Source organism: Notolepis coatsorum (assembly GCF_963971535.1).
Source record: "Notolepis coatsorum genome assembly, chromosome: 19".
NCBI lineage: Eukaryota > Metazoa > Chordata > Actinopteri > Aulopiformes > Paralepididae > Notolepis > Notolepis coatsorum.
Genome location: NC_140183.1, coordinates 35,774,348 through 35,798,705, shown reverse-complemented (window position 1 = coordinate 35,798,705; position 24,358 = coordinate 35,774,348). Strand labels below are relative to the sequence as shown.

General features: G+C 43.7%; 1 protein-coding gene across 1 annotated transcript in view; it reads left to right on the top strand.

Annotated features, from left to right (window-relative positions):
- Positions 1-24,358, top strand: part of mef2d (myocyte enhancer factor 2d) — a 105,726-nt gene that overhangs the window by 71,535 nt on the left and 9,833 nt on the right. Inside the window, exons 4-9 of the mRNA XM_084336612.1 lie at positions 8,855-9,033; positions 12,766-12,795; positions 15,503-15,620; positions 16,019-16,190; positions 17,118-17,186; positions 21,686-21,736. Coding sequence (XP_084192738.1) covers positions 8,855-9,033; positions 12,766-12,795; positions 15,503-15,620; positions 16,019-16,190; positions 17,118-17,186; positions 21,686-21,736 — 619 coding nt within the window. The remainder of the gene's footprint in view (positions 1-8,854; positions 9,034-12,765; positions 12,796-15,502; positions 15,621-16,018; positions 16,191-17,117; positions 17,187-21,685; positions 21,737-24,358) is intronic.

The following is a 24,358-nucleotide window of genomic DNA, read 5'->3' as shown; positions in this document are numbered from 1 at the left end:
CTGACTACCTCTTCATCCATCTGCCTCTCTACACCAGATCTTTATGTTGTTGACACGCGCACACACATGCGTGCGTGCACACACACACACAGCATGGTCATCTTCCTTCCATTGTAAGTCAATGATACAGTGATAATGTATGTTTGTATGTATGTTTTCTTCACAAACATAGCCACAACACTGGTAAACAAACTACCCTCCCACTCAGGGTATTATGGGGTAAAACACATAGTAGCTTACTACAAAAACCTAGGGGTCCGCAAGGACGACTTCAAGCTGGAAATGGTAACAACAGATGAGGTACTCAAAAAACTGAGCACCCTCCAACCTAACAAGGCCACTGGCCATGACAACATCCCCTCCAAATTCCTCAGAGACTCAGCAGCCGCCATCACCCCAGTCATCACACACATAATAAACCTCTCCATAAAACAGGGACACGTCCCCAAGGACTTCAAAATTGCGAGGGTGACCCCTCTGCACAAAAAGGGCAGCAAATTAGACCCAGGCAACTACCGCCCTGTTTCTATTCTTACCTCCATCTCGAAAGTCATGGAAAAAGTACATAGTGGAAAAAAATCTAATCTACGAATTCCAATCTGGCTTCAGAACATCCCACTCCACTTACACATGCCTTCTCTATTTGAACGACCACATCAAACAAGAGGTGGACGCGGGCAAATACTGCGACATGGTCATGCTGGACCTACAAAAGGCCTTCGACACTGTCAATCACTCCATTCTGATTGACAAGCTAAAAGCAATTGGTTTTGATAGTCTATCAGTGAGCTGGATGCAATCCTACCTTGAGGGGAGGGAATAGATGGTTATGCAAAATAATGACATGTTGTCAGCTTGTGACTGCAACTTGTTCCTGTTTGCGGATGACTCAGCCCTGCTGGTCTCTGACAAGAACAAGTTACAGGTTGAAAAAACCCTCAGCTCGGAACTAGGCAAAATCTGCATATGGCTCGCTGATAACAAACTATCATTACACATGGGCAAAACAGAGTCCATTCTCTTCGGTTAAAATAACAAACTCAGCAAGACCGACGGCTTCTCAGTTACAGTGGGTGACAATATTGTCACAAGGAAAGATGAAATTACCTACCTGGGTTCCATCCTAGAGGCTAATCTTTCCTGTGACAAAATGGCATCCAATGTAATAAAAAAAACTCATTCAAGGGTACTACGACTATGCTTGCACCTCATGGTACCAAAGCACCTCAATGGCACTAAAAACAAACTTACAAACATCTCAAAACAAACTGGTCAGACTACTGCTTGACCTTACTCCTAGAACCCACCTCACCCCTGCCCACTTTGACAACCTAGGATGGCTTAGAGTAGACGACAGAGTACAGCAACTTGCAATGGGCCTGGTCTACAAGATACACTACACGACCAAGATACCCATGTACATGTCAAAATACTTCCCAAAGGTCAGTGAATACCACGATCACAACACCAGAGGGAGCTCCACAAATCATGTTAAACCCAGATTCGGCTCAAACAAGGGACTAAACACGTTTAGCAATTATGCCACATCAATGTGGAACACCCTACCTAAAGCTGTAAAGGAATGTGAATCACTACCCACTTTCAAAACCACTCTCAAAGAACACCTACGGGAGACTGCAATTCTAAACTGGCCCCTGTAAATGTCCTAACCCAACCCCCTCCAATGTACAGTAAATTACCTAGTATGGTTTTGTCAATATTCCAATGTACAGTTTTGCTTGTTTGTACAGTGTTCCCCCCCCCCAACCCCCTCCAATGTACAGTAAATTACCTAGTATGGTTGTCAATATTCCAATGTACAGTTTTGCTTGTACAGTTGTACTGTGTTTCAGTGTTACAGTGTACCTCCTACCCAACCCCCCCCCCCCCACCCAACCCCACCCAACCTCCTCCAATGTACAGTTTTAACATCAAATGTATATACTCCGTTTTCTGGACTATTTTTGTATCACAAACAGTACTGTATTTGCAAATCTGGTATGTCATAAATGTATAGATGTAGCAGTACTGTCTATCGGTATGTCATGTATGTCATATATGTCCTGATGAATTGAAAATGGGGGACCCTGATGTAAACAAGACGCAAGTCTTTCTCTGGTCTGCATCCCCTTAACAATTGTGTGTATTGAGCTGTACTGTACCCATTCTGCAATCTGTTAATAAAGTTTTCAATCAATCAATCAATCAAAGTCTAAATTGGGGGGAATGGTAAATGTAGGGTTAGGGTTAGTCTCGCATAGCCAGACCTCTCTCCACGCTATGTTAGTGCTGCGCTGGAGAAGGGTCTGGCAGAACCCATTATCATTCTGCACCAGCTGACAAAAAAGACATTCTGGGTTGTTTTCTTAAACCAATCAGAATCGACTTGGCGTTGTTGCGCATAGAGAGGGGATTTTGAAAACGGCAACAGAGAGCAGAAAGGGGACAGAATTGGGCAGAAGTAAGGAAGCTCGTAAATAGTCGGCTAAAGAGAGACTTTTCATTCAGACTAGGGTTGTTTTCACACCTGTAAAATGGGCACATTTACCACGTTGTTGATAATGTCAGATTTCTTAGGCCAATGACCCGTTAATAAGACTCTAATACAATGAACACTCAATGATGGTTTATATGCTAATCTGATTAAATTCTCCACATCTTTTTACACGTTTGCTTTTAACCTCGCCAGAGGCGTCGCACCTCACACCAGCTGGAGGTGGAGATCACTTGCTGAAATACAGCCAACACTTAGTGGTCGACATGCTAATCTGTTTCAATCATTCATCAGGTTGAAATGCGCACTTCTTAATGCTGTGGCAGAAACACAACGACCGTTTGCTGTGGTGCCTCATTTCCATTTTTTTTACAGTTACAACCATTATCACCTGGCCATTTGTTTCATTGTGGTATTTATAAGGGGTGTAACTTCACACACATTTCGAGATTTGATACACGTTTTTATTTTGAGGTCACTATTCAATTTGCGTTCAAATGTATCCATACGAAATTGGGATGGGAGAAAAATAGAAAATAAGGAGAAAAAGTGGATAGATTTTTTTAAATAAAATAAAAAAAAATACAAAATAAAGGGGGGGGGGGGGAACAATGAAAGTGAGCCTTAAACATGATACTAATACCAGTAGCCATACGCATGCCACCAGTTAAATTGAGAGAGAAAAACGAGAGACCTACGGGAGACAACGAGAGAAGATTGTTTTAGAATTGTTGATATTCAATACACTCTATTTAGCTAACGTCAGCTGGTTTTCACCACTAATACAAATGTGATGGCGGTGGTCTGACGCCTTCTGCTAAACCCACAGCACTCAACACAAGGAAGAACTAAGATGCTATCGCCTCCTCTCTGCTGCCCCCCCCCCCCCCCCCCACCACACACACTCAACACAAGGAAGAACTAAGATGCTATCGCCTCCTCTCTGCTGCCCCCCCCCCCCCCCACACACACACTCAACACAAGGAAGAACTAAGATGCTATCGCCTCCTCTCTGCTGCCCCCCCCCCCCCCCCACCACACACACTCAACACAAGGAAGAACTAAGATGCTATCGCCTCCTCTCTGCTGCCCCCCCCCCCCCCCCACCACACACACTCAACACAAGGAAGAACTAAGATGCTATCGCCTCCTCTCTGCTGCCCCCCCCCCCCCCCCCCACCACACACACTCAACACAAGGAAGAACTAAGATGCTATCGCCTCCTCTCTGCTGCCCCCCCCCCCCCCCCCACCACACACACTCAACACAAGGAAGAACTAAGATGCTATCGCCTCCTCTCTGCTGCCCCCCCCCCCCCCCCACCACACACACTCAACACAAGGAAGAACTAAGATGCTATCGCCTCATCTCTGCTGCCCCCCCCCCCCCCCACCACACACACTCAACACAAGGAAGAACTAAGATGCTATCGCCTCCTCTCTGCTGCCCCCCCCCCCCCCACACACACACTCAACAGTCAACACAAGGAAGAACTAAGATGCTATCGCCTCCTCTCTGCTGCCCCCCCCCCCCCCTCCCCCCCACACACACTCAACACAAGGAAGAACTAAGGATGCTATAGCCTCCTCTCTGCTGCCCCCCCCCCCACCACCACACACACACGCACATACACACACACACACACACACACACACACACACACTCACTCACACACACACACACACACACACACACACACACACACACACACAGTCACTCACTCACTCACTCACTCACTCACTCACTCACTCACTCACTCACTCACTCACTCACTCACTCACTCACTCACTCACTCACTCACTCACTCACTCTGTATCTCCCTCTCTCCACTCTGAGCCCATTTGGGAAGTGTTGTGTTGTTATGGTCCAGTTGTCTAGCTGTGTGGTTGGTTATTAAAGTAGGGTAATATGTAACAGTAATGTGTGATGTGTATGTTATTGTGACAACTTATGTATATGTGTGTATGTTGTATATTTCCGTGTGTGTGTGTGTGTGTGTGTGTGTGTGTGTGTGTGTGTGTGTGTGCGTGTAGTGTAGTAGTGTAGTCTGTCAGCGCAGAGTGTGTGTAAATGAGATGAAACAGTGTCACATGCTGCTATCGTCTCCAGCCACGTCATGGAGCAGCGTTATCTGCTAGAGCCCCCCCTCTGCCCAACCCCAGCGGCGCTGTGTTTGTGTCTGAGAGCGTGAGTGTGTGTGTGTGTTGGCCTGTGTGTGTGTGTGTGTGTGTGTGTGTGTGTGTGTGTGTGTGTGTGTGTGTGTGTGTGTGTGTGTGTGTGTGTGTGTGTGTGTGTGTGTGTGTGTGTGTGTGTGTGTGTGTGTGTGTGTGTGAGAGTGAGAGTGAGAGTGAGAGTGAGAGAGAGAGACAGAGAGAGAGAGAGACAGAGAGACAGAGAGAGAGAGAGAGAGAGTGTGTATGTTGGCCAGTTTGTGTGTGTGTGCCAAGGCCGGGAAAGTCCCTGTTCTCCTTTAGTCAGGCATTGAGTGAGTCTACGTTTGAGTCAACTGCTCCTTTTAACCTCAATAGGGACAAGGCTCAGAGAGATCGTTGGTCGGCACGGCAATAAGACATCCATTAAAAACTGATATCCACGTTTCATTTGACGAATTATAGAAAGACCTACATAGAACCACATAGTACATGATAGAACCACCTTTCACCATCCCTACAAGCCAATAGGTAACGATGGGAGACATGAGCCTGTGAGATAATGTCCCATGGACAGCAGAAGCACACACTCACGCACGCATGTTTGTGGATGATAGAAAGATATGTGCAGCATTGTTATTGTTTGTCATAGCATCGCTCATGCATTCTACTGCAAGGAGTTGAGATGTATTTAACTTTTGGGCAGTGACTAAATGTTATTGTTTGGGAGGGTGCATTGGAGAGACGTGACCTAATGTGACCTCAGCCTGTTGTGGCGACGCAGACGTGAGAAACATGTGGCACTGGATGAGTGTGTGTGAGGAGGGGGGGGGGGGGGGGCTGAGATGATTTACAGGACATAAGAAAAACAAGCAGCATTTTTTTTAAATTATGATAGTGTTCTTTTTTCCATATATTTTTTTTAATTTTCTTTCTAAGTTTACAGGATATGAATGGGTTTCATGGGATCAACCCACAAAGTGAACTTAACTTACTTTCCATAGGGATGGGCAATGTATCAAGATGTATCCTTGAAGGTTTATATATATAAATCATGATAAACGATTTAGTCAAAAGAAAGATATGAAGTTAGATGTCTCACAAAAAACGATTTCGGAAATATTTGACAATGTCAAATGAACAGTACAGTTTGTGAAACTGTATTATACTTCCCATTATCATGCAGCCCAATATGACTAACAACAACTGGATTATCTGACATGTGACTCCATACCTCAGTAGATATTGTGATATATTAATATCGGGAAGGAGAAAAAAGAATCCTTCTGAATAGTGATTCATGAAAAATCACTAACATTTGCATTTAGGAGGTCTTCACACAATATGCAGCAACATCTGGCGTTTGCTGAACGTGAAGTTGGTTAAAGCACGCAAACTATTGGGTGAAAACCTTTTCCAGAAGGAAGAAAAACAACCAGATTTCTACATCGACACCCATGTATTCATGAAGTTCTACATTGTGGGTGTTGAATGGGTCTCAAGGTCCTTTGGCTCATGAAATGTAGCCACAACACAGTGGGACCGTGTCAACTTTCAATCAAAGTAAAAACATGAAAATCGCCAACATCGAGATACAAGGTTTTCACTCCCAACGGCCCGCGACACAGTTCAACGACGTGTGATCTAGAATAAACGGGAGTGAGAGAAAGATGTTCCGTCAGCGAGGAGTGGATTATACTGAGTGAGCCGCGTTGTCGCTTTGATGTGCCAACGCTGTACGAGTCATAAGAGGCTCTCAGGCACGTTCTCCTCTGTAGAAGAACACACACACTCTTGAGTCACTTATTTATGTCCATGTTAAATTACTAAACAGCCAAGGGACCTAAACACCATAGATGCAGTCAGATATTCACAGTCAGTTACACATGCGCTCAGCTGCCAATCAGGTTGGTAAATATACAACACAATGAAGCGGTAAAGCTACAGGAAGCAACATCTCCTCCGCTTCAAGCTACAGGAAGCAACATCTCCTCCGCTTCAAGCTACAGGAAGCAACATCTCCTCCGCTTCAAGCTACAGGAAGCAACATCTCTGCTTCAAGCTACAGGAAGCAACATCTCTGCTTCAAGCTACAGGAAGCAACATCTCTGCTTCAAGCTACAGGAAGCAACATCTCCTCCGCTTCAAGCTACAGGAAGCAACATCTCCTCCGCTTCAAGCTACAGGAAGCAACATCTCTTCCGCTTCAAGCTACAGGAAGCAACATCTACTCCGCTTCAAGCTACAGGAAGCAACATCTCCTCCGCTTCAAGCTACAGGAAGCAACATCTCCTCTGCTTCAAGCTACAGGAAGCAACATCTACTCCACTTCAAGCTACAGGAAGCAACATCTCCTCCGCTTCAAGCTACAGGAAGCAACATCTCCTCTGCTTCAAGCTACAGGAAGCAACATCTCTGCTTCAAGCTACAGGAAGCAACATCTCCTCGGCTTCAAGCTACAGGAAGCAACATCTCCTCGGCTTCAAGCTACAGGAAGCAACATCTCCTCCGCTTCAAGCTACAGGAAGCAACATCTCCTCCGCTTCAAGCTACAGGAAGCAACATCTCCTCCACTTCAAGCTACAGGAAGCAACATCTCCTCCACTTCAAGCTACAGGAAGCAACATCTCCTCCGCACAACAGGCTTAATTTACAAACAAATGGAGAGGTTTTTTATTTTATTTATGTTTTTAAATATACACTATTATCAAACGCATTCCCACTTGAACTGTGACTATACCTAATACCTTGGCCTCTCTCAAACCCCACCCTCTTCTCTTGATCCTCCAATCGCAACTGTTGAAGCAACAGTTGTGAGTGGAGGATCAGGAAGAGAGGTCAGGTTTTTGAGATGGGGTCCATTGAGTATTGAGTATTAGTCTGTTTTGGGAATGTTTCTGGACGTCCCATGGAAGTTGTAAACTTAACTCCTACACTACCAAATGGTTAACCCTTTCACTGTGACAATACAGAAGGTTAACCCTTTCACTGCTACACGACAAAGGGTTAATCCAGAGGACTTGGTGGTGTGAGTGTACAGCAGCATATTGCTGCCACGCCAGAAAAAGAAAAACTGATCAGTCATAATGTGAAATGTTTATTGTTATAATACGATATCTTCCCATCATTATGACATACAATCGTGAAACATGAAATGTTCGAGCAATAATTTATTACATAATAATGTGAACATTTCACGTTATAACGTGATAAATAGTATATTGTTATAACAAGAAACGTTTATTGTTAGAACGTGATGAAAGTTTGTATGTCATAATAACGTGGAAATATCTTGTTATAATAATAAACATTTCATGTTACGACCTGATACTGATCCGTTTGACTTTTTCTGGCGTGGCAGCAATACACTGCCGTATGAATGTGATACAAGTACCTCCAGCATCTGTACACATTACCAACTGTACATAATTAGGTTTGAAAACATTGCCCATCAAAAAAAGAAAAAAAAAACTGTAAATGGACTTTTCTGGTTCTCCCTCTCAACTATTCAATTGATCAACTTTCAACCTTTTACACATATGGGAATATTGATAAGTGAGGTCCACTGAACAATACCTCTCTAACCTGCTTGGCCCTCGTCCAAGTGAGATCAGCCGTCTGAAAGCCTCTCACAACTAACCCACATGTCCCAGGCTACCTATAAGCCAGGAGCTTATACCTGTAGTCTCGCTGTGAAACGTCTGTTTATATGTCAGCAGCATGATTAAAAAATAAATACATCAACAGATAAATAATAAATGTCCTCTACTGTAATCACATTTACACAAGTAAATTTACTGTAGCTTTCAAATTTAAAACATTTATCTAAGATCGTCGTGGACGACAACATCATCGTGGATGTTGGCAGCAATGCCTGAGAACATGTCTGAATCATCATTACGGAGACTCACCATGCTTGTTTTGACAGTGGAATGCCTGTATAACATGAAATAAATTATTGGGAAACAGATACAGTGTCATACTATCTGGCAATGTCTGTCATAAAGGCCACTGTACACATGGCAACCATTCAGAATAAAAGACACACACAAATACACACCCTCCTCCCTGTTTCTAAAAAAAAAAACTCTCTCTCTCTCTCTCTCTCTCTCTCTCTCTCTCTCTCTCTTCTTTCTCTCTCTCTCTCTCTCTCTCTCTCTCTCTCTCTCTCTCTCTCTCTCTCTCTCTCTCTCTCTCCTCCCCTACACAGTGAACGGCTACATCAGTGCCAGGGCCTCCCCGGGCCTCCTCTCCATCTCCAACGGCAACAGCCTGGGGAAAGTAGTTCCGGCCAAGTCTCCCCCTCCGCCCGGCCCTCAGATGGCCAACAGCCGCAAACCCGACCTGCGGGTCATCACCTCGCAGAGCGGCAAGAGCCTCATGCAGCTGGTAAGGACCACGGCGGCCCCGTCAGGACACAGTGTGTCAGAAGTTTGTCAGGAGGATATGGGCTGACAGAAAGACAAGCTTGCTTTAAGTGGGAATAGTGTTGTTTTTTTTGGGGCGGATTGGAATATGTTATTCTTGGGTCGTCGGGGAGTTCAGTTTGTATTAGTGAGCGTTATCTGTATACTTTCCTTTTATTGCTAGAAATGAGAGAGGAGCCGGTCCCCTCTCACTCGCGCACGCACACACACACACACACACACACACACACACACACACACACACACACACACACACACACACACAGACACACACACACACACACACACACACACACACGATGTGCATAGAGAATTCATTGGGGGAAAAAGATACTGTGAGAGTATCCAGGGGGATTTCCCAGGGATGGAGGTGCATTTTCTGGCTGACAGCGGTTCTCACCAACATAAAAATAAACTTGGAGCGTGGAATCTCAAATAAACATTTAATCTCGAGCTCAAACAAACAACAAAACCACAAAGTCAGCCTAGCATTCGTCGTCTTATCGAGCCACTCCAGGCTAAACTACATCTGTCATTTGTGTCTTTGGAAGAGAGTCGACCAAGAAACGTCATTAACACTTTCAGAGCCGGCCGTGTTTTCCTTTTTACCCCCTTGAATGCCCAGCAACCACTTCAATGTTAACATTATTATTGGCTAATCTATGTTTTAAATTATGGCTATGTGTCTAATCTGCTCTTCGCATTATCAATGACCCATTTCCAGTCAACATTGTCGAAGCGGATTGTTTTTTTTATCTGTTCATTTCCGTTTTATAGCATTTTGAAAAGCCCTCGTTTTCAAGAAGAAGAAAAAAAGAATCCCTGATAAACGCTGATGTACTGTAATATTCTAGAACGTTGTCATTGTTCGGCCTATTTATGAATCGTTTTCAAATAAACGCTAGATTATCGATAGTATATGTGTACGTATGCACGCTGGTGCCGCAAGCTGTAAATCGAATATCTTATTTCCTGATCAAAACAGCCATATCACATATAGGGGGAAAGCTTATATCTCCGTGAAAACAGGTCTGATTATCCTAAGACTGGTAAAATAGATTCCTTACCTGAGATCAGATGGTATCCAATTGGATTATTCCAATTCCTGATCGACCATTCCAAAAATCGATCCTTTTATTGATCCCACGCGTATACTGTAAAACAGCGTATACACGCTGTGCTGAGGGTCCAACATGAAGCTGATCGGCCCCGGTTACATGCGTGAGAAGTAAAATGTGGAGTCTGGGTTTTTTTTTTCCCATGCATTTTTATTGAGTCCAATCCAAAAGGGTGAATTACCATCTGGGAGACGATAGGGGGCGCTTTTTTCACATCTGAGCACCTGGGGTGGCTGATTTACCAACGGTAGACTCGGCTGATGAAATATGAATTCAGATCGCTAATAAAATAAAATAAACGAGAAAAAACGAATATTCTCGCGGGGGGTAAACCCGAGAAAACTCGGGTTGGGCATTCAAAGTGTTAAGAATTCACATATCTGACTCCTTTGTTCCGGGTCAAGACAGCTAGACATTAGAGAGAGAACCCTGCCATTTGTGATGTCACCCGGATGTAAAATGCAATGCTGTATGATGTCACCCGGATGTAAAATGCAAGGCTGTATGATGTCACCCGGATGTAAAATGCAGGGCTGTATGATGTCACCCGGATGTCAAATGCAAGGCTGCATGACAATAAATATATGCGGAGCCATACAATGGTAAATGTTGAGATCTCACATCAGAATGAGGTTTATATACTAGCGTTCCAGACTGGCCTGAATCAGAATGCAAAAAAAAAAAAAAGAGCTCAAACAAAACATCACATGGGCCCCCAATGTCAGTGCCCCGTTCATTGTCTATAGAGCAGACCCAGATTTTAGTGATCTTTGAGTGATCTAGGTACAGGTATGGGCAGGGTAATAGAAAGATAATAAATATAGGTAATACAACATTTGAATATGAATATACCATATTAATAAAAACTGTAGACAAAAAGGTGCAGATGAGGGTCTGAATATCCTATCGGTCATAATATGCACTGTGCTAGAGTCTGTGCAGGGTTTAGTAGTCAGACATTTCTAACAGTTCTCAAGTTTTCTGATGCTGTTAGTTCTCCAGCTGCTGGCAGCAGTCCATGCCCCCGGTTGTGGAGCCTGATGGCTACTGGCACATAGGACTGGCAGCGGTTAGTGGAGTGTTGGGATGAGTCTGTAGCTGAACATGCTCCATATCTTGAGCATTATAGAGGGGGTGGGAAGGGTTCTCCAGGAAAGTGTCCAGCTTCATCCTCCTCTCTGCTAAGATGCAGGTTCAAACGCAGGTGTAGATCATATCACAGAGATACCTATAGACTTAATATCCGTAACACAAGAAGCTCTCGACGCAGAGCCCCAGGAGCCACTGTGAAAAGAAGATTTAGCTTCTTTCTTTGATACTGTGGCAATAATTAAATCCAACATGAGATATAGGCTATTATGTATGCAACATTATCTGTGTTTTCATTAAACATATCCAGTATAATAAAGAAATAATAAAATACCTTATAAATATAAAAACATATAAAATGAACCCACAAAATATGTAAGTATTCAATTAATCAAACCAAGAATCTTCAAATGATATATTGTTTCCTCTATTTTACAGTAGATACCATCATTAGTTAAGTACATTAGATACCATCATTAGTTAAGTACATTAGATACCATCATTAGTTAAGTACATTAGATACCATCATTAGTTAAGTACAGTAGATACCATCATTATTTAAGTACATTTAGATACCATCATTAGTTAAGTACATTAGATACCATCATTAGTTAAGTACAGTAGATACCATCATTATTTAACTACATTTAGATACCATCATTAGTTAAGTACATTAGATACCATCATTAGTTAAGTACATTAGATACCATCATTAGTTAAGTACATTAGATACCATCATTAGTTAAGTACATTAGATACCATCATTAGTTAAGTACATTAGATACCATCATTATTTAAGTACATTAGATACCATCATTAGTCATTAGATACCATCATTAGTTAAGTACATTAGATACCATCATTAGTCATTAGATACCATCATTAGTTAAGTACATTAGATACCATCATTAGTTAAGTACATTAGATACCATCATTAGTTAAGTACATTAGATACCATCATTAGTTAAGTACATTAGATACCACCATTAGTTAAGTACATTAGATACCATCATTAGTTAAGTACATTAGATACCATCATTAGTTAAGTACATTTGAAATGTCCTCAGAGGACAGTTTGTTGATATTTATAATTCTGCTGCAAGGAATATTTTTTTTGATTAACCTTAAAAAAATACATGTATAATTCTTTACGGTTTATATCATTGACATGGATCCATGCTGGTCTAACTTAATATTCAATATCAATATCAATATCAGTTTTGAATGTTATACATCACTGTACTGCTGTCTCTAATTATGAACATACACGGCACTGGAACTTCTGCGCATTTGATGATGAGATTATACCAACACGTACACCAAGGATGTGAAAAGAAAAATGAAAAAAAAGGTTGTCTCCAGGTCAAACTTGGAAACAAATGACGCCAACTGGTTGGTGTTAAGAAAAGCATAACGGTCCTCTTCTCTACCCCCTCCCCTCACCTCCCCTGGGACCCCCCCCTCCCTCCCCTGCCCCTCCCACGCAGACAGAGGAGGAGCTGGAGTTGGTGACTGAGGTGAATAGACTTCATGTATGTAGACTCATGTAGACTCATGGATGTGTTTGTTTCTTTTTCGGGGGACATGGTGTGGGATCTCACCAGGCATGAGTGTGTGGCATCGTCGGCAAATGTATCACAACCACACAGACTCGTTTGCACTCGTGTTGCTGTGACTAGAACTAGAGGTATCGGCACGACCAGAACAAGCACTGTTACCTGAACACACACACGCGGTGACTTGAGTGTGTGTGGCAGAGTCTTAAGGCTGCGTTTACACCGTGCCTTTTTCACCCTCCTGTTTATTTGGAACGTAGCGGCCCTCGCTTCTCTCCTCGCGGGGGGAGGAGCGCGAGCAACAACCAAATCAACAGCGGACTTTAGCCTGCTCTCTTTCTCACCTAGCTGATTCTGCATGCTAGAGAAATGCATGGTGTGAACGCAGACCAAGGCTCTAGTCTAGATGAGGAGTGCATAGAGGGAGAGGAGCCACACGGTCGCCTCGGTTCCTGAAGTATTTTGACCATTGTTTTTCGGATAGATATTTTCACCTGAGTCATAATGTGGTTCTGTGTAAAAGAAAAAAGAACACAAACTGTGTTCTATAGTGTTACTTATTCTTACCATCATCAGATTGGACTTCTCTTTGGGGTGTATAAAGAATTTAGGAGGGGGAGGGGTCTTTGCGGTTCTACCCATCTGATCAGATACCTACTGGTCCAATGATGTGTAACTGCATTTAAAATATTATGAAAAAAAAAGTCTAAAGTACGTACAAGATTGAGTTCAGAAGATTTTGTAATTCTTTCCCCAAATGTTAAATCTGTACGCTACAAACGAGTGGTCAGAAATCCTTCCACAACCACAGGGTCGCGGCACGTGGCGTCTCCCCCCCCCCCTCCCCCACTCTGTCACCAGTGCATTGTGGGTGTGCACCTCGGCATGTGCATGTGTCAGTTCCATATATGGCCGTGGTTGTCGCTACAATATAGCAGGACACTGGAGGATGAATGAGTGATTTTTCTACAGAGTTGTGACAATGGAAGATGGGAGAGAGAGAGAGAGAGAGAGAGAGAGAGAGAGAGAGAGAGAGAGAGAGAGAGAGAGAGAGAGAGAGAAACTCTCAATGGCCCTGTGAGAGAGAGAGACATGATGACACATTGGAGCGCGACACACTGACCCCTTCAATCCCACTAGCATTCGACACACGCATGGTGCACACACATACTGTACCGCTGACCTCACACACACACACACGCACGCACGCACGCACACACACACACACACACACACACACACACACACACACACACACACACACACACACACACACACACACATCTCTAAATAGACACTTGCATATAGACACAGACATTTCTAGTGCACACTTCTCAATACTGTACACAAACACACCTCTGTGCTCGCACGCACGCACACACACACACACACACACACACACACACACACACACACACACACACACACACACACACACACACACACACACACACAAACACATATCAGTGTGTGCACCCTTCCAGCATGCATTCCCGCTCTCACTCACTGGTGGTGGTGCTGTGGGCCTGGTTGCTGCATGCCTACCTGTCAGCATGTCTCCACCTCACCGTCCACCGTGACGCCACATCACGCGGCCGGTCCGGGGGCCTCTGTGACCGTGTTGCCTCACCAAAGACACTTTTCACCTGTTGTCGTCTCGGAAAAAGTCAAGACCCGACACAGAGAGAGTCGTGTCCGCAAATGAGACATTCTGCAGTGTGTGTATATAGATGGTTTCGCTGGAATGATTTAAGTTGCGTCTTGTAATTCTTCTCCATAACTGGTCATACGGTAATGAACTTCCCTTTGAAACTGACTCGTATGAGTTGCATGAGTTCATTGTTTTCAGTCACACAGCCTCTCACTGTGCTCCATGGTTGAAAGCTTTGTACTGTAGCTCCACATGCTAACCATTATCATTATTGCTGTTGAAAATGGATGAAGTCATGTGCTCTGTCCTCCCTGCCGCCAGCACCTTATAAGGGAAAAATACATGATTGGTAGTGGAACTGGCCCATATTTTTCTTACAATGAAGCATAATGCTGGATCCACGACTCACGTAGGCTCTGCTGGTTGGTCTTAAAGGGACCCTTCACACACACAATAAACTAAAGAAAGGAAAAGCACACAACCTCATTTTGCACCAAATCTTACACACATATCTCCAAACTATAAACAGTCCTGCACAACAGTATTGGGTTTGCAGGACATTGACCTTGGTTGAGTTTGAAACAATGTAGATGAAAAAAAGCATTTATAGACTGATTACCTTCTTTATTGTGATTACCTTAGTGAAATATACTATATTATATACTTCATTATATATTATTATATGTGTGTTTTATTGTATCTCCCCCACTCCCCCACAAAATCTAAACAAAGCATTACCAATAAATATCTAAATGTAAACATGAATATTTATATAAATAAATAAATATCTCGGACAATGAACTATACGATGAGTAGGACAGAATAGATGTTGTATGTACATGATTTAAAAGGTCCATGGATGTTTTACCATTACACTAACAACACTCCAGTCAGCTGAGATCATTGGCTCTGAGCCTTGTCTCTATAACATCATTCCCCTCAATCAATACGTGAGTATTCACTTAGTCCTCCCCCGGTGTTCAACTTCCTTCCCGCTCCTCTCTCTTGTCTTCCCAGAATGCCCAGCGGTTAGGCAGCTCTCAGGTGGCACAGACGCTCACCACGCCGGTGGTCTCCGTGGCGACACCGAGTCTCCTAGCGCCCTTCTCCAGCATGCAGACTGCCTACAACACTGGTAAGGCTGGGCATCGCGTCTGCCGCGTGAGCCTCTATGTATACGCGCACCATTTGTAAGCAGCAGCGTGTTGGCGGGGGCCATCATAACATCATGACAAGAGAAGGATAAATGCTGTGTTATCTGTTATCTGTCCAAAGCTTGGCAGCCGAGGAGGAAAAACTAGAGAAAGTCTCAGTCTGACAAACTATTCTGCATATCCACTCTGTGCAGCTCGTGAGTGGCTTCTGGAGCAATTCCTCTTCAAAGGTCTCCATAAATATGGATTTGCTGCGATTAATATTGATGCGCCAAAAGTTGTGTGATGTAAAACAATCCCTTCCTGTTCCCACCATGTCCTCTCTCTCTCTCACTCTTTCAATATCTCTCCTCCTCCTTCCATCTCTCCCTCTCATCAGAGTACCAGCTGACGAGTGCAGAGCTCACAGCGCTCCAGACCTTCACACCTCCAGGGCTGGTGCCCGGCAATATGGCCACCTGGCAGCAGCAGCAGCAACCAGCAGTCTCCCAGCACCAGCAACAACAGCAACAGCCTCAGCAGCTCAGCTTGGCATCGCTCAGCAACCTGGTGTAAGTTCCCTCTCTTCGAAACGTCATTAGGGTCAGACTGGGCCAATCTCCACGTCCGCTGCATTGACTGTAGCTTTACGCAAATCATACATTGTTGTTGTTTTTTCCGACCCCGCCACCAAGGTTTTTGAGACCAATTACACTGATTAGCAGTGATTAGACAAAGGATGCCCTCACGATTCTCACTCACGGTTCGCTTCTTCCCTCCACGAGCTGCAACACATGCACATAACCTACTTGAGGCACTCCTCACGTGCAAAGCCGCAATATCACCCTCAGCGCGGTTGATTCATCTATCTGTTGACCTAGATAACTCCCCCTCTCCCAGCTCTACTCCAGCTGGAGTCCCACAGCACTGATTCAGAGCCCCGTTAGCTAGGCCAGACGGCTAACATTAGCCCACCTGCCGTAGGCACAGAGTAACCCTTAGCTAGGCCAGGCGGCTAACATTAGCCCACCTGCTGTAGGCACAGAGCCCCGTTAGCTAGGCCAGGCGGCTAATGTTAGCCCACCTGCCATAGGCATAAAGTAACCATTAGCTAGGCCAGGCGGCTAACATTAGCCCACCTGCTGTAGGCACAGAGTAACCGGCGATGCTGATTAGCCACCTTAGCATACATACATGTCCCAGTATCCTCCACCTGAGGGTGCTCCAGTAAACACTTATGAAAACACTCTTCCTCTTTTTCACATATTTTTCACATATTTTAGGGGTCACATTAATATATATATATATAAATATATATATATATATATATATATATATATATTTTTTTTTTACCTTATTATTGGGTCACGTGCCAAAAAAAGAAAGAAAGTTGTAAATCTCTTGTGTAGCTCCAGTCCAAGGGTGCTGTAATTCTCCAAGCTGACTGCAAGGGGGAGCTGTTTGTAACGGCTTCTTTATTGTCCCCCTCTTCTCCACAGCATGTGGGGCGCAGATAAACAGAATGGGGACATGGCTAACTGCATCTCCAGTTTTGCTGCTAACCTGAGGTGAATGAATTAGGATGTAATGCTGTGTGGCCAATGTTTAATGTCTAGATGTCAGTTTGTGCGGCACATATGTGCTAAACTCAGTGATGATGTACCCACGAGGAAGAACTGACATACATATACAATTATTTAAAACACTTTTTCCATTTTCCATGTGTGTTGGTGTTGATGTTATGGTGGTCTTGCTCTGCTGTGTCAACCGGTGCTCTGTTTGTTCCATGTGGGGGTACTTACTATAGTATGCTGTTCGTGTGGTTGTAGAAGTTTGGTATCAGGGGTTCTCTCACCACTGAGTGTCAGGAACAAAGAGGAGGGGGGGTGCTGACAGCACCAGGTCCCTCCCAGGTGCCATGATGAGTCATAAACACCAAACCAATACACTGTGTTGCTGTGGCCAGGATTTAGATCCTGATCCCCAGTACTACCCACCCACACGGGTAAGGGTAATCAGGGGTGTAAAAAGTACCCAGAAATGATACTTAAGTGAAAGTATGGGTACAGTCTCAAAATCGTACTCAAGTAAAAGTCAGAGTATCTGCCTAAAAACACACTTGAGTAAAAGTCAAAAAGTTTCTACTTTTAAACTTACTTAAGTACCAAAAAGTAAAAGTAAAAACCTTTTTTTATTCCGGGGCAATGAAATGTTCCGTTTCGTCCACTTCATCACTCGTACTATCGTTTGTGGCCATCTTCTGTAGCTTGTCTATTCTTCTGATAGCAGGTGTTTAATCAAAGATCCAGCTTTCTAGTCTTGCACAAGGACCAATCAGCATGGGTATGGCCCTGGGCGGGTTAATTTTCCATTGATGTTGATTTGATTGGCTGTTTTTAAATAAAGTGCGGCCGCAGGATTAATAACGTTAACGTTAGTTCGGCCAGAGAAACAAATATACGAATTTAAATAGTTGGACCTGCGAGATTTGTACTTTGTAGGTCTGCATTTTAAATGTAAGGAGTAAAAAGTATGTTTTTTTTCTCTGAAATGTAATTGAGTAAAAGTACAAGTATACAAACCTAATAATACTTGAGTAAAGTACAAATCCCCAAAAACAGTACTTAAGTATTGTAACGAAGTACAATTACTCAAGTACTTTACACCCCTGTAAGGGTTACATTTACTTGGGTCCCTGACTGAAAAGGGGTGTGTGTGTGTGTGTGTGTGTGTGTGTGTGTGTGTGTGTGTGTGTGTGTGTGTGTGTGTGTGTGTGTGTGTGTGTGTGTGTGTGTGTGTGTGTGTGTGTGTGTGTGTGTGTGTGTGTGTGTGTGTGTGTGTGTGTGTGTGTGTGTGTGTGTGTGTGTGTGTGTGTGTTTGTGTGTGTGTGTGTGTGTGTGTGTGTGTGTGTGCGTGCGTGCGTGCGTGTGTGTGTGACAACAGCAAAAGCAATGTTTCTACTGTGGAGAGAAACAAATAGGCTATTTTTTAATATCTTTAGTCTTTAGTCTTTACTGATCAGTTATTACCTTCAAACATGTTGTTCACCCATAATACATCCAAACATAATACATGTCCTTCCATGAAACAGACATAATACATGTCCTTTCATGAAACAGACATAATACATGTCCTTTCATGAAACAGACATAATACATGTCCTTCCATCAAACAGACATAATACATGTCCTTCCATCAAACAAACATAATATGTCCTTCCATCAAACAAACAATGTCCTTCCATCAAACAGACATAATACATGTCCTTCCATCAAACAAACATAATATGTCCTTCCATCAAACAAACATAATGTCCTTCCATCAAACAGACTTAATACATGTCCTTCCATCAAACAGACTTAATACATGTCCTTCCATCAAACAGACTTAATACATGTCCTTCCATCAAACAGACTTAATACATGTCCTTCCATCAAACAGACATAATACATGTCCCAGTCTTCCATCAAACAGATTTCTTAATACATTTTTCTTTAGTTCATTAGATTAGTTGTTATTTTTGTTTTAATTTGAGTTTCTAAAACGCCCTCTTCACTGTATTTACCAATATATTATAAAACAACTTCTTAATATGAAAACGATATATTCCATCCCTCCACAAGGCTTTAGGCTGTGACAGTTGTTAATGTATTTATTTTTTACATTAAATTAATGTTGGTCATTATAGTGAACTGTATTAAACACTACCAGATGACATCACTTAGAGGACATAGACTCCTTAACTCTTAGTAACTAAAGTACTAACTCAAACTAAGTGAATGTGTGCAAGGGGGAGGTGGATCGTTTTTTACATTCAATTAATGTTGGTCATTATAGTGAACTGTATTAAACACAATCAGCTGCCACTCTTAAAGGGCCACTTCACTGATTTTCAACCCAAATCAGACACAACACTTACCAGCGTATACTTTGTCTCGAGAGCTCTGCCCCCTGAGCAACTCCCCCAGATGACCTCACCTGGCAGAGAGCAGCCCTAATGAACTGCATACACTATTTCCTCAACTATTTTCAACTGTAGTAGAACCTAACTTGAGGAAAAAAATTTAAGTAGAAAATAGCATCTGCAGAGACATAGAACATGTTGGTAAGTTTAATTCACACCATAAAAATATAATTCTGGTTAAAAGTCTAAATGCCCCATATGCAAAACGTCCTATCCAGTCAACAACTCACGTATTGGTGCATAAGGTGACCTATGATCTATGATCAGAGATGACGACCTATGATCTATTCCCTGACCTGGATCTAGTCTTACCTAAATCCCTCACCACTTATTTTATTAACTTATTTTATTTCAAAGGAGTGTTTTGTGTAAACCACCCCTCCCTCCCATGCTGGTGTGTGACTCCAGTGGGGCTGTGTGCCACAAGCTCGCTGGGTTTTGCTTTGTGATTTTGATCACACGGTGAGCTTTCGCGGTGAGCGGCAACACTTCCAATCAGACGTGATTGACGGCTTGGCTGCCGGGGCCTCGCCTTTGCTGTCATCCCCGGTTTACCTCTCCGCGGGGGGAAGCGGCGGAAGTGATTTCTGTCGTCTCTTTGCTTTCTTCCACCCCCCCCCTTCTCTCTCTACTCCTTCCTTTGCGTCTCCCCCTCTTCAGCTGAATGGCCAATCAGGCGCCACGCTCCCGTTTCGACTCACCGGGCACCTGTTGACTCGCACCCTCCTCCCCCTCCTCCCCAATCTAAATGTTAATGCCGTGACCGCCTCCGCTTTCTCCCTTTCCCCCGCCTCACTTTTCCACTTCACTTTTTTATACAATCGTTTTCCGGATTCCAATTGCCTGGTGGGGGGTGTGTTTTGGGCTCTGCGTGTGTGTGTTTGTGCGTGTGTGTCGGTGTCAGTGTCGGTGTCGAGGTGACACATGTGACTCGTGGGGTGTGTGTTTTGGGCTCTGCGTGTGTGTGTGTGTGTGTGTGTGTGTGTGTGTGTGTGTGTGCGTGTGTGTGTCGGTGTCGAGGTGACGCATGTGACTCGTGTGGGGGGGGGTTGTGCTCTGCATGTGTGTGTATGTGTGTCGGTGTCGAGGTGACTCATGTGACTCGTGGGGGGGGGGGGGGGTTGGGCTCTGTGTGTGTGTGTGTCGGTGTCGAGGTGACGCATGTGACTCGCGGTGCTTTGGGAGGAAATGAAAGGGATCTTCTCGGCAGCGTTGTGCGTCCGCGTCGTCCTCATTGTCCTTGTCGCATGTCGGTCAGGCCATGTGGCCGTGTGGGTTTTCGCACGGGAAATACGAGTCAATAATCAATGGTGGGCGCAATCAATGCCGTGCAATAGGAGACGTGTGGAGTGTTCGGTTTATACGATTCTGTCTCACTTTGTCATGGCGCTCTTTTCCTTCTGTCTTTGACTCTATTTCTGCTTGTCTGTCTTATTGTCTGTGTGCATTTTGTGCTGTCTCTCACACACACACACACATTCACACATTCACACATTCACACACACACACACACATTCCCACACAGTTGACCTGTGATCTCTCCAATGTGTTTTGGTGAATCCAGTTACAGACGCACATACTGTGAAGAGCCTCTCCAGTAAAAGAACACTCCTGGAGGCATTGAGCCATCTCAAACCTGCCCTCTTTTCACCATCCTTTAATCACAACTGTCGCTTCCAAGCAGGCAGCAGTCGCGATTGGCGGATCAAGAAGAGTGGGCGGGGTTTGGTGATGGTTCAATCAGTGTGTACGCACAGTGCACAGATCAGGGGGGAAATCACTTTTATTTGGCACTTAACTGCCGGAGAAGCAAAATGATACTTCAGCTCAATTCCAAAGGGGAATGTGTTTTTATTCAACACAACATCCACACCACAGAGGCACTCTCACATTTCTGTAATTTATGAAGCAGGATGCTAGACTTCTGCAGGTCCCTATAACAGCGGCTCAGTGTGATTTAGTGTAGCTCCTGAGTCCTGGTAATAATGGCAGCCATGTCTGGAATGGTCATCGCTAGCTGCCAGTTATGTGTGTTCCGCCCACTCTTTCCTTCCTGTGTTAGATTTTCAAACATGCTTGTTTTTTTTCCCCTCCCTTCTACAGCATGGCCTCTCAATCAAACTTGCTCTTTGGCAGGGAAGAGGGTCTCTGCTGGTACTGTATTCTCTCCACCTCAGTCTCTCACACGCACACACACACACACACACACGCACACACACACACACACACGCACGCACGCACGCACACACACACACACACACACACACACACACACACACACACACACACACACACACACACGTACGACATGTTTAACCGCACCCCCCCAAACAAACAAGGAGAGCCACAGCTCCCGCTACTCAGGCCATGTCCAGACGAAAACGATTTTGGTTGTATCCGTCAAAGTATTTTATCGTATGCACCTTTCGTCCACACGGAACCGCTTTCTGGGAGCCTGAATACGCACTTTTCTGAGAACAGGTCCCAGAGCGGACAAATCTGAATAAATCAATCAATCAACGCCACCCTTGCGTTCCCGTCTTTACAAGCCTATACGCATCTTTCCTGAACCGTTGACGCGATAGCCCACCTCTCCCTTAATCCGCATGCACAAACCCAGCCAACAAAAAATAAACATGATACATATATGTCTTATATGTCCAGATATGTGGCTAGAAGTGTTTATAAACACCGGGAGGCTACTGTGATGAAATACATGATACGATACTAGCTAGAGATTAGCGTCACATAGTGGGCCTTGTTCTGAAAACCCAAATAAGCTAGCTAAGTAGCCAAGCACATAGACTGTTCATAGCATATGCCTTCAGTTGATCATGACAAATCCTCTCTTACCTTGACAATTAAAAAGCCTCCATAATTTTGTAAATAGTATTCCCATGGCTGGTGTTGAGATTTACGATGCTAGCTTGTGAAAATTCGTTGTAGCCAGCCAGCTAGTGTTGATGCTATTAAATGCTATCAACATTAGCTAAATAGCTATACCAATGATAGCTAGCAAGCTAACTAAATAGCTTTGTTTGTCTGGACTATCATACTAGCTAACATACCCAACTCACGTTAACGTTAATGCCCTTCAGAATTTATTAACATAGCTAACACACAGTAACGTTAATACAATTACATGCATCATTGTTTACAATGAACGGGTGGAGCTAGTCGAAAAGGACTGGACACAGGGACAAGTTAAACATCAATAAATTAACAGGTAGTTTGTGCCTACGACCGCACCATATTATATACGGCTTTGACACGCTCTCTCTCTCCTGCCGATTAGAAATCAGCAGCTCTTCCTCCTTATCATCGATTGCCTGTAGCTGCATTTTGCGCATGTGAGCCGAGCTATCTCTCTCCTTTGGAAAATTAGCGTTAGCTCAAAAGCACAGAACTGGACGAAAACAACGATAACACTTCCGGTCGGGGGGTTTAAAAATAAAAGAGCGACGTCTAAAACAGGAAAGACTTTTATTTTGTACATTTGTGGCACGCACCTGTTTCTTAAACGATTTAGTATTTACGGAAAACTTTTTTTAAATGAAAACAAAATGAAAATGAAAAAGATCTGATCCGTCTTTGTCTGGACAAGGCCTCAGAATCACAGACTGTATTTGCCTGATCGTTGTACAGGAAATGATCTCGGTTTCAGTAGCACCTGAGACTTTTCCACAAATTACTACTAAATTCTACGGCACGACAAACACATGGTGCCATGACAATGTGACCTCACCCACAGTGTACACAGGGGCAAAACCACAGACATTAACACATTGACCGCCAGCACCAGGGGGCGCTGATACCCCATTCATCGCCAGGTCTTTATTCAATGGATATAGTTTTAGACTGTGACATTTGCGAGTGCTTAAAATATATCTTATATCGCTGCTGTCGGGACAAAACCTCATAACTCCAAAAACCCAACTTTTCAGCAGATGAAAAAAAAACGAACACAGATTTGAGGGTGAATAGAGTTAGGAGGTTTAGACAGATGATCGGTTTAATGCTTTCCCATTGTTTAAACTTTGTAAAACCCACACACACATATGGAGGATGATCTACAGAGTTGATTTATATTAAAAAAAAATATTAAAAAAATGGAGTTATGAGGTTTTGTCCCGACAGCAGCGATATTATATCTATGGGTCTAATAACTAGAGTTGTTCCGATACCGATACCAGTATCGGAAATGCCTCCGATACAGCCTAAAATGCTGGTATCGGTATCGGCGAGTACACCCTCTTTGCACCGCCCCTGTGCCTCAAATAGATCCGCTATCAGCTCTATCTTTAATCTTTCAAAATGTTCAGTTGCTATCGCTATCAGCTCTATCTTAAATTTTTCTAAATGTTCAGTTGCTATTGCATGCACTCATCTGTGTTTCACTACACACATGAGTGCATACTTACCAACTGTCCGTCTGCAACACTACTATCACCGACATCTAAGAAGGGAGATCCCCCTTTGAATTGGCCCTTCTAAGGTTTCTCTCCTCCACATTGCCTGTGGTGCATTTTTTCCTATTGCTAGGTTTTAGTGAGTTTGCGTGGGGTATGTCTTGGAGTGTTCGCATTGCATTCATTTATTTTGCATTTATTTTTAATTTGTTGGACCTTATGGTGTTCTTGTTTTGTTTCTTGATTTATTGTGATGTTTCTTCTTGACTTGTTTAAAGAAGATGTGTCCGGCCCATGGGGACATTAACGTGTGTTGTCGGGCCTTACAAATAAATTTGATTTGATTTGATTTACACTTGAATTATAT